Source organism: Cryptomeria japonica, chromosome 4 (genome assembly GCF_030272615.1).
Source record: "Cryptomeria japonica chromosome 4, Sugi_1.0, whole genome shotgun sequence".
In the NCBI taxonomy this organism is placed as follows: domain Eukaryota; kingdom Viridiplantae; phylum Streptophyta; class Pinopsida; order Cupressales; family Cupressaceae; genus Cryptomeria; species Cryptomeria japonica.
In genome coordinates, this window is record NC_081408.1 from 670,938,503 (window position 1) to 670,950,183 (window position 11,681).

The 11,681-nt window shown below is 31.2% G+C and overlaps 1 protein-coding gene across 1 annotated transcript; it reads left to right on the top strand.

The window, feature by feature from the left end:
- The first annotated feature begins 813 nt into the window (after positions 1–813).
- Positions 814–1,548, top strand: LOC131042713 (nuclear speckle RNA-binding protein B-like). The gene has a single exon (XM_057976039.2). It carries the CDS (start codon positions 824–826, stop codon positions 1,463–1,465), a length of 642 nt encoding a protein of 213 aa, XP_057832022.2. The 5' UTR covers positions 814–823; the 3' UTR covers positions 1,466–1,548.
- The last annotated feature ends 10,133 nt before the right edge of the window (positions 1,549–11,681 follow it).

The following is an 11,681-nucleotide window of genomic DNA, read 5'->3' on the forward strand; positions in this document are numbered from 1 at the left end:
CAAAAGAAGAACTACACCATTAACTTTAATCTACCCTAAGACAATATCAAAAGTAAAATTAATTAAAAAATCCTGAAATGACCTAATACAAGCAATCTGAGAGACCAAAATTACTGAAAGAGTATACCCTAAATTACACCAAAACTAAACCACTAAATTCTCAATCTAAACTAGAGTTAACGGCTTGAATCTAAATATGAAGCAATTGCCTTTTACCAATTGCTCAATTACTAAAAGCTAGATGACATTGAAGAGAGTAATGTTTCATTACTATCTGTACATATTCAAGGATTTGGTAATCAAGCTTTTGAAAGATAAGGTTTTATAATTTAAAAAGCACAAAGTAAACTATGAATATTTCTGCCGAAGTGGGTACAGGCTTGACGAATTCAAAGTAATAAATATGGAATCTGAAGTCGTAAGGGTAAGGATCTACTAAAGCGGTAACGTGTGTGTGCTTGATAGTGATATTTACCTCACCAATAAGAAGTCCAGAAAATAGAACGTGCGCCGCTCAATTAGCAAAAAGTATTACAGCAAAACTTAAATAAGACCGGATCTTACGAGCATGCGACGTTGAAAATCGAGATAAATTCAAGTTTTTCAGCTGTTAATCTGCCACCGACTTCTGTCGATATATAAGATAAATAAATTCTTAAACATTGGAGAGTAGTTGATCATTCCTCCGTAATGCTGATGTCATTTCATTATTTTTATTACGAAGTCAAGCAGCTCACGACAAACCCCATTGACATCTATATTTGATGAACAGATCTCAGAAAGCCCATTTTTTCTGAAAAACAAGGTGGGCAAGAAACAGATCATGGAACCAGCAGAGGAAGAAAAGGCCCGGAAAAGTTATAAGAGATCGGCCCTTCAAGGGCCAAGACCTCCTCCATTGAAGATTTCTAAGGCGGGTATTGAAAAAATTGGTATGAGCAAGCAGCAGCAGCATCAGGAGCAGCCGCCACAACAGCAGCAGCAGAGACAGAGGCAGCAGCCTGTAATCATTTATACACGATCTCCAGAGGTGATTCACACAAAACCCCAGGATTTCATGCAATTGGTGCAACGTCTGACAGGCCCATCATGCAGCAAGAAGAAGAAAAAGAAAAAGTCAAGAGAGAAAACCCGTTCTCAGGTAATGCCTGAACCCCATCTGACCACCTTTAAATCTCCCTCTGAATTCATTAGCACCACTATCACTACCACCACCACTACTTCATCTGTGTTTCCTTCTTTTCCTGCTCCAGCAATCACACCATCTCAGTTGTATTCAGGCCTGCTGTCACCCTTCCCAATCTCTCCTCTTCCTCCGTTCTCCCCAAGTTTGTTCACCATATCCCCTTTGAGGTATTCTTATTCTCCTCTGCAGTTTTTGGATACACCTTCTTATTTTACCTCTTGTGATCAGATATTTCCCCCTCCTGTCAAGGACACAGACCAGTCCAACAATGTCCCATAGGGTTTAGGCTTTTTTTTGTTTTTATATTCAAATATAGATAAAGAAATTCTAGTGATTTTCCCTGTAATTAATTTTCATGTCAAATAAAAGGATCTTCATTTTTTAATTTTAGTTTTTTGGGTGCATTTTTCAGTGATTGATGTTCTTTTACAAGTTATATATTCATTTGGATTTCTTGCTTTCTTAGAATGAATACTTAAATGGTCTTATCAGCAACAATTTAGATATAGTACAGTTTGCAATAGAACAATTTCTTTAGCAATTATCTGGAATAGTAAATTGGTTGGGGATAAAAATTAGAGATAAGATGCTCAGAGGAGCAATCACATCTGCATATGCAGAGTTGACTAAAACGGGGCAAGTAAATTAAATAAGAGGATTCTGGTATAGGATTAATTATATCTTTCTCATCTGTTTCTCGTCTATTATAATGGATTAAAACAGACAGTCAAAGGATTATGGTATAAGATTAATTATATCTTTCTCATCTGTTAGATTGTGGAACGTGAACTAAAAATGTTATAAAAAAAGTTAACACAATCATTTAAAAACCTCTCGCAATTAAATTCGTAGACTCTTAAAACTTCATGCTCGTTAATTACAGTTAATTTAAGAAATTTCACCTTAACTCAAAACTGTGTTCTAATTAAATAGTTCTTATAACAGAGAATATATGAAATTATTTTTATTGGTGCAAGTTATAAATATCCAAGGTTTATGGCAGAGAATATATGAACTTTTTTATTGGTTGTAAGTTCTATATATCTAAAGTTATGGGATGATAAATAGTTCAAATTCAAATAGTATGATAAAGAATATATGAATTCTTTTTATTGATTGCAAATTCTATATATGTAAGGCTAATGGGATGATAAATAGTTCGAATCCAATAGTATGATAGAAAATATGAGAATTTTTTTTATTGATTGCAAGTCCTATACATCTAAGGTTCATGGGATGACAAATAGTTTGAATCCAAATAGTATGGCAGAAAGTATATGATTTTTTTTTATTGGTTACAAGTCTTATACATCCAAGGTTCATGTGATGACAAATAGTTTGAATCCAAATAGTATGGCAGAGAATATATGATTTTTTTTATTGGTTGCAAGTCCTATACATCTAAGGTTCATGGGATGCCAAATAGTTTGAATCGAAATAGTATGGCAAGAATATATCATGGGATGACAAATCGTTCAAATCCAAATAGTATGAAACAGAATATATGAATTTGTTATTGGTTGTATGTCCTATATATCTAAGGTTTATGGGATAATAAATAGTTTGAATCCAAATAGTATGGGAGAGAATATACATTTTTTTTTATTGCTTGCGATTCTGTACATCTAAGATTCATGGGATGACAAATAATTTGAATCCAATTAGTATGGTAGAGAATATACATTTCTTATTGGTTGCAAGACCTATACATCTAAGGTTCATGGGATGAAAAATAGTTCGAATACAAATAGTATGGCAGAAAATATAGAATTTTTTTATTGGTTGCAAGTCCTATACATCTAAGGTTCATGGGATAACAAATGGCTCAAATCCAAATAGTATGAAAGATTCAATGTCTGATGGGTATCAATGTGAATTAGTAAAGGAGATTAATAATTATTAAAATTTAAATTAATATATAATTTTAATAAGAGGGTAAAGGAAATTATAATATAAGGTTTGATATTTAAATGTTTTACTTGGTCATTGAGAAATAATTATCTCACAAAAGATTTAGTATTTCATAGATTTTAATAGTCTTTATAAAAATTTTAAAATTAAATTTTATATAGATATTTTAAATATATGATAGAAAATTGGATATATAAGTATACATTACAAGAAAAATTGAAAATAAAAATACAAAATGTGAAGAAATCAGAATTAGCATATTATAGAATAAGATGTACTAAATATTAAAAATATATATTAAAAGTATTGGAAATAATTGAACATCTAACATTCATATTTGCTAGCATTCGATCACTAATTTGAAGAGTGAAATATGTCTTTAATATTAGTTATGACAGTTTTTGAAGTAGAACTCTAACATATATCAAATAATGAGTTTGTTGTTAAATTTCAATCCATATTTATAAGAATCTTTTTTGTGATTTTTTCGTGCTTCTACAAAGATATATAATATAATCATCTTCAATCATTTTTTTTTTCATATCGATTTCCTCTTTGTATTGTTGTCATCTCTTTAGTTTAATCATGGCATCAAAGCTTGACTATGCATGAATGTATTACTTTAGTATTTAGAAATATAATATCATCTTCAGTTCTGATTGTCATAGAATTGGAGAAGAATATGATGGATTGAGTATGTTGCAGATAGAGTAACATACATTTAGTTTGCAAAAATGTTTTTCTCCTAAAAACAAAAGAATACCTTCCATAAGAAAGATAAGGTTGTCATTGTTAGTCTGTAAGAATTTAAAAATATCTCCAATGATTGTATTCACAACCAACAACCAAAATATCTCCATATCTCCAATGATTGTAAGAATTTAAAAATATCTCGAATGATTGTATTCGGCAAACTATGACCTGTTGGTCAAGAAGGCGGTTGATCTTCTTAAGTCTTTGTAGTTGTTGTTTGTCATTTAAGTCTTCTATCTGGTTTTTTCACTTTGTTGTTCCTTTCTTTTGCTGTCCATTCGGTTTACTGGCCTTTTTGCCAGTCTTTTGTAAGTTGTTTCTATTTTGGTCTGGATGCTCTATGCTGAACTATCTTATGCTCCTATGTTAAAGGTTTCAGGTCCTTAATACCTGTTTTTCATATTAATCAGAACATTAAAATTCTAGGTGAATAAACAAAAGGAGATTCACAAATTGATCGATTAGTGTTGTTGGTTTTGTTTGGATTGTGGCAAATATTTTGGCCAAAGAAAACCAAAACAAGAGAGCAATGAAAAAATGTCTCTTTGTTAGGTTCTTAAAATATAGAGCAAACATTGGTAAGCACAAGTCCTTTAGTTTGACTAATACAACATCTATTGATATAGTATAGGAGACTCTATTCATCATGTTGATTGACTTGATTTGCAAAGTGGGAATTAGATGATGAAGAAATCATCCTACTAAATATTATGTTGGAATCATCAAAGCACATTTTAAAAGGTTGTCTTTGACATGCCTTCATTTGGGTGTTAGTTGAGGAAAGGTGTTTGAAGTTTAAAAGAGGCATTGGTGTGCTCATTTGATGATATAGTGGATAGCTGGCTATATAGAGAATGCTGGAGATAGTTCAACATCCAACATCTACATGTACTAGTGTGCTATCATTAATTTGAAGAGTAAAATATATATTAGTTTTATTTTTTCAATTTGTTAAGGTGAGTCTCTAAAAGATATCAAACAAATTAGTTAGTTGTCAAGTTTAAATCAATCATTTGTGAATTTATTATTTTACATAAATTTATAATATAATCATATTCAATGAACGGCATGATAATTATATTTTTTACTTTAAATTATATATAAATTTGTATCCCCTTGCGACTATGATCTTGTATTCATCTCTTGTATGAGTTGTTGGACGTCATTAGTTCAATTCCTCTGATTGTATGTCCTGTCGGGGTTCAGATGCCTCTCTTAGATGATGGAAGAAAACGCCTGTCTGTGAATCAATTGTAAAAGTAAAGCTATATAAGTTATGATAAGTATATTTAGGGTTACTGGATTAGATTTACAGAGAAAACTGATCACATACAATTGTTATATCCTGTAGACTGTTTATGGAAAAGCTCCACAGCTCCCTTTGATACTTATGGATTGGTTTTAGATACGAAGCAGTGTACCACAGAAGACTTGTCTAAGATATTCACTTGAACATTGAGCTTCTGGCCACTAGTGACTATGCCACTTAGCAGATGATAAACATAAATACTGCCTCAAAAAGAAGCTTCCATTCGCTTCAACTGAATTGCTATGAATCATGATATGTATTACAATGCTCTAACAAGCATCTGTTGTATGACTGAAATTGAATTGTTCAAACATCTATTGGATGACTGAAATTGAATTGTTCAAATTGGATGATTGTGTAAATAGTTTTGGTCAATGTCAGGATTTCATTAAGGTACTGATGGCAGGATTTCATGATTTATTTTTATTTTATAGCTTACTTCATCTTGACCATGAATCATAGAATATAATCCCATGCATTGATGTTTAATTCAATGTTATGAATTGTAAAAATATTATCTCTTTTATTTAAACAAATTCTTTATTTATTGAAAAAGTTGAAAAGTGTCTTACGAGTAGCTGAGTGGATCCAGCAGCCGCAAATACTCTCAAAATAGTCAGTCAAAGTTTCCTAGACTCTCAAGAGGAAACAACCAGCGCCAAATACATTCATGGTTACAGAAAAGTCAATAACAACTAAAAGCAATCTTATTCAACGATAGAAGTTTGACAGTGAAGATCAGTCCGACATATCAGCTACAACATTGAATTTAGACTCATTACAGCGTTAGCACAAGATGCGCATAACATATTATATTTATTTAGATCCCCATTGCTTAAAACAGTTTAAATCAATAACAAACTCTTTTTTATTCCAATAACTTTCTATTATCTCGATGATAAATCATCGTAAGATTAATACAGATAACTTTCACACAATCTGAATCATAAAATTTTGAAAGAACATAAAGCAACTAGTGAATATGTTTAAAGTAAACAGTCAAATATGCCTACATAACAAAAGGTGTCGCTGTTTATATTTTACTTTAGAAAAAGTTACAGAAAAAGCAGTTCCAATTCTTCATTATCTCCATGGAAGTCTAGAGTTCAAGTCCGATTAAACAACTTATACTTCATCATTTTGCACGTATGAACCTTTCAGCTAGTTCCCCCATTCATAGCATTACTTCGTAGATTGACTCAACTTATCCTGGTAATGACAATCCATGTGAATAAGCGAACACAGGAAACTGATATATTCTGGTTTTCTTGAACATAATATTTCATCCCCATTGAGAAAAGTAATGGGTGTGCTTTTCAGCTGTATTGATTTGTAGAATGTATTTGGAAATATCTGATCTTCAATCATAGGTGGGTGTTCTAACTATTCAGATTACAATGATCATCATTGAGGCTTTGGTGCATGTAATAAGCAAAGGACGTGCCGTCTGCAGACATATTTGAATGCACTATCGATTGGATCTGTCCTGCAAACTCTCATTCGTACACGCATGCAACACTTCAAATTCATTCGGCACTAAAAATTTGACCAAGTTATTTCAGTACAGCATTTCGTTATTTAGAATTGCTTAGCATGCCCAAACAAAAGTTGGTCTAAGTCAATTAAACGTTTCAAAGTCGTCCTCTAGTTTCTCGGGGCATATATCCTAGGTAATAACAACGACATCAACTTTGATTTTACCAAACACTTGTGTTAAGGGTACAAAATATTGACTAAAATTTGCAATTAAGCTTGAGTGATGTCTCTTCCATGGGGAGGTGTCTATAATACCTTTTTTTTTGGGAAACTCTTCTTTAAAAGTTACTTTCTAGGTGGTTGGATGGTTGGATAGTCGTTGTTCTTCTATGAAGTGATAATGAGTTTATCTAGGTGGTTGGATAGCCATTGGTCTTTTATGAAGTGATAATGAATTTATCTGTAAATTTTGATTATTGAGTGAATAATTTTAATTTATTATTATGTTGTGATCAATGTGTTGATTTTTATTTGGAAATCTAATCGTGATTGACATATTGATCACTATGTAATAATGACTCATATACAATAATCATAGGTGACGTGATACCTTTAAACTTATAATTAGTCTAAGATTTATGACTATGAACACTACTTGAACATGACCTTTGGTTTTGATTATAACTTCTTAACTTCACCTTTTACAATCTAGAATCTTCTCCAATTAAACACCATTTTCAATTACTTACTCTAAATACTAACTACCATTATGTTTTTGGTTATATACATGTTTAGTGGTTTGTAATTTAGAATTTTAATAATATATTTTAGTGTTACAACTTTCTTTTTAATTTAGTTTTTTTTTTTTTTATATATATATATATAAATATTTTCAATTAAAAAAGGTGAAAATAAGTGAAAATAATTTTACTTAATAATTTAAGTAATTAAGATTAATGATTTTAATTAAAATTTAAAAAAATTAATAAATCTAATAAAAGTTAAACTTATCAACACCATACTATTATCAAAGTCACACTAATCATTCTAATTATCAGAAGTTTTGAGCACAACATAAAGCATATTATCTAAATGTCATTATGACACAAACATAACATTAAAAATGAATGAATTTACTTTGCTCAATTATTAGAAAAACATTAAATAGCTCTTTATTCCAAACTTAATGCTATCTTTAACTCTATTTACATTTAACTTTAATTTGGATGTATTATTTTATGTAGAATTCAAACCTATACCTTAATATTAATAAAATAAATATGTCAAACTTTATTAAAAATACAAAAAATCACTATTAATTAATAAAAAAATTCTAAGTTTATCTCTATTTTAGATAGGTAAGCTAAAAGTTACAGAAAATTAATTAAAATTTGAGCTAAGTGAATCAATATGTCTATGGTAGAATCAATTTTTTCTAATTTTTCACCTAATTGGACTAATTAGAATTGATTGGTTCAATAAGTTTGGAGTCAAGGTTAATAAAATCATAAATGATAGTAATTTATTAAAATATGGTGAGGAAAGATAAACTAATCCTAATTATATAAATAATAGAACTAATTACTTGATATGATCAATACTATACACAAATAGGGATAATGGATCTTAGATTCATACCAAAAAATCATAATTAGGATTATTAATTGATTAGAACCTCTTTTTCATTAAGCATATTTCTAATTGGCTCATTGAATACCCACAATCTTACTCAAGTAAATATGTGAATTATTTAAAATCAGTTGGAAGATTAAATTAACTTGAATTGTGCATTGGGAACTTTCATTGTGTAGTGAGTTGGTTAAGTGGCAATGTTGTTGTTGTGGCCACCAAGGTTCAAACCTCTGTTGGGCTATTGTAATCATAGGCCTATTCCTTTTCTATTCCAATGTGCTCGTGGGTTTGAGCCTCAATCTTGATAAATGGGGATGAGGTCCCTCATTTGTGACCTCACCGGTTCATAGCTCTAGGTCAAAAGCATTTTGCGTGGTATGAAATTGTGTGTCATTCTAGTGTCATTGGTCATGTTAAGAATTTTACCTGACATTTTAAAATAAAAACATGAATTGTGTATCAAATGAAAATATATTATTGATAGCATAATTTAGTACACAAATAGGAAAAATAAATAATGTAGATGTGTTTCTCCAGAAGGGTTGATTAGTTCAAAACCTATACTAGCTCCTTTCTTAGACTTTGACCCATCAAACCATAGAGTCCATACTCGATTTTCACTTGATGGGTCATGCGACTAATTTTTTGTGTATTCAACTTTATATCGGGTGTTTCATTGTTAGTCCTTGATTCTTAAGAAAACTATTTTCTCTTTGCTTTGGAACTTGAAACTTCTCAATTGAACTATTCTCATTTTCCTTTCTTGGTTCTTTTGATTGTGATGAACTCAAAATATTAGGACTCCTTTTCATAACTTGTTCTAAATCTGTCTTACATAATGAACATGACAATTTTGAATGTGCAACATTATAGACTACGCACCAATTAGGTAACAACAAAACCTATTCCCTATTCAATAAAATTGAACACAAAATCTCTAAAATTTCAAACATACCTTCATTTTCATCAAATGAAAGGTCCCATTCTTCTTCTATAAATTCTTATGTTCTTTCTAGAATCTTCTCCAAGTTTTTGACACATCTAGAGAAATGAACTAATAAAATTTCTTTATTTATTTATTTTAGGGCTATACAAACATAGATTAACCCCTGAGTACAAAATCTCATTGATTTGATTGTATTCAGTGATCATGTACTTATTTCTTATTTCATTGTCTATTATGATCTAATTTGGCACTCCTCTCATTTGAAGCTACATCTTGAAAAGCCAGCTAAGTTAGATATCCATTGAGAGCCTTAGTCCAAAATTTTCTCAACAACATTCTATATCCATCTCGGATCTCCACAACTTGTATGTCTATGTATTATGGCACACTTAGATCAGAAGATGGATGCATATGGATGGCATTCAATTTTTCCACTATAGCTACCTTAGTCTTATCCAATCGTGTTACTTTCTTACTTGATTTAGCTAGGGTAAGGTCCAAAGTGTTGTGAATATATAAAGGAATGGCATTGGTTGATGCTATTGAATTCATTAGATGATTATGCAAATTCTTGGAAAAGATGTTAAGTGTGAGCAAGAAAGGAGGAGTATCAACCTTCTCCTTGAGTATAGTGCCAATGGTGTCAACTTGAGCTACATGATTTTGGTCTTTGTCTTTATCTTGAGTTTTGTCTTTCTCTTTTTCTTTGCTATAAGTCTCATTTGTTGTTGGTTTGTGAAAATTATTTTCATCAACTTCTTTCTCATTCATCATTGGAGAATCCAAGTAAGAGTGTGAAAAAACTACTTCTTTGCTTTTTCTAACTTTAATCATTTCTACCAGAGATAAATTTATTTTCAATTTTTTAAACACATCTACAATTTACTAATTAAGTTTGGCTATCTCTAGTTTGAAAGAGTGTTGATTGGAATAGGTTGTTTCTATCTTGGAGGATGATTCCTTGCCCATATACTAATTTGGCTCATTTTGGTATCCTGGATTGTTACTTGCATTTTGATATAAAGGAGTATTATAATTTTTAGGAGGGATAGGAGTAGTGAATGGATCATTGTTCCTATTATTCCTCAAACTGCAAGGTCCTCTATTTGCTTATTGTCCCAAAACTGTTGAAATGCATGTACTTCTTTAGGTTCTTCTACAACATGTACATTGTCTCTTTGGAATGAAAATGTATAAATTTATAATGATAGAGAAGTATCATACCTAGTTGTAGGAACAAGATCATACCTAGATGGTGGAGGTTTCTATTGTGCTTCAACATTCTAAACCTCTCTTTGAAAACTATTTGCAGCCACTTGGAATTTTAGACATTGCAATTTTGAGTGTTGATTTGTGTTATGTAGTCTTGTATTGAATGAAAATTAAGAACTAGGATTTCAATTATGATAATAGAACCACTAACTAACCCGATTAACCCAATACATTGAAAGAGAAGTGAACCTAATAGATCTAGCCACAATCCAAATAAGGAAAGGGATGAAATTCTGATTAAATTCACTGGTTGTTAATAGTTATCCTCTTTCTTAGTTGAATTTGGAAGGTAAGTATGAAATTAGGGTAAAACCATGAATAGTTAAAGAAAATTGTAAAAAATAGACTGCTATAGATATCCCACAAAGCCACAAATTGATATCTGGGTAAAAGAATATGTTTAGAACATATTCCCAGAAGTTTGGCCTAAATGTTTAGGACCAAGTAGTATAGATTCACCCTCTTCCTCTGAATTCTTCTCTATCAAAAGTTGAACCCGTTCATCACTGTTGACTTTGTTAGAATCTTGAAGTATAGCTCCTGAACCTATTTACCACACATGCAAAAAAAAGAGAAATCTTTTTTCCGATTTTGATGGAGGAGAGCTACTTCTCAGGGGGAGTAGTTGGTTGAATTAGTTGGTTGTATGTTCTGGTATTTTTAATTGCTTTCACATTTGATGTTAAAGGGGGAGAGGTATCTATGGAAAAACTTTTTATTTGGGAGACATTATTCATTGGGGGAGAGTTATTTACTCTTTGTATTCTGGAGATTGTTGGTTTTTGGTTTTTGGCATTCTATTTTGGCACTTAGATGTTTTTCCATCTTGTGTTGCCATCAATGCCAAAGGGGGACATTGTTGGTATTATGGATGTGTTGTATTATTTTTTCATTGATGTCAACACTTATCCTTCTGGAGATCTACATTGTTGATTTGACACTATGGTTATATTGGTTTACTGTTGAACCGACACATTGTGTTCACCGGCAAGTTCAATGACTTATGCACGGTCACCGGTATATTGTTCACCGGCAGGTTATATGGTTCACCAACACTGATGATGACTTGTTAGCATCTGGAGATCACTTTATTATGTCGAAGACATGGTTTGGATACTTGGTTTTGGTGTTTTGGTTATTGGTCTAATCGGGTTGAAATATTTGTTGTTACCAGCAGATTGGTCAAGGTTATGGAC

What these genes read in the sequence shown, in the direction of transcription:
- LOC131042713 (XM_057976039.2), top strand. Translation starts at nt 824, where the DNA reads ATGGAACCAGCAGAGGAAGAAAAGGCCCGGAAAAGTTATAAGAGATCG.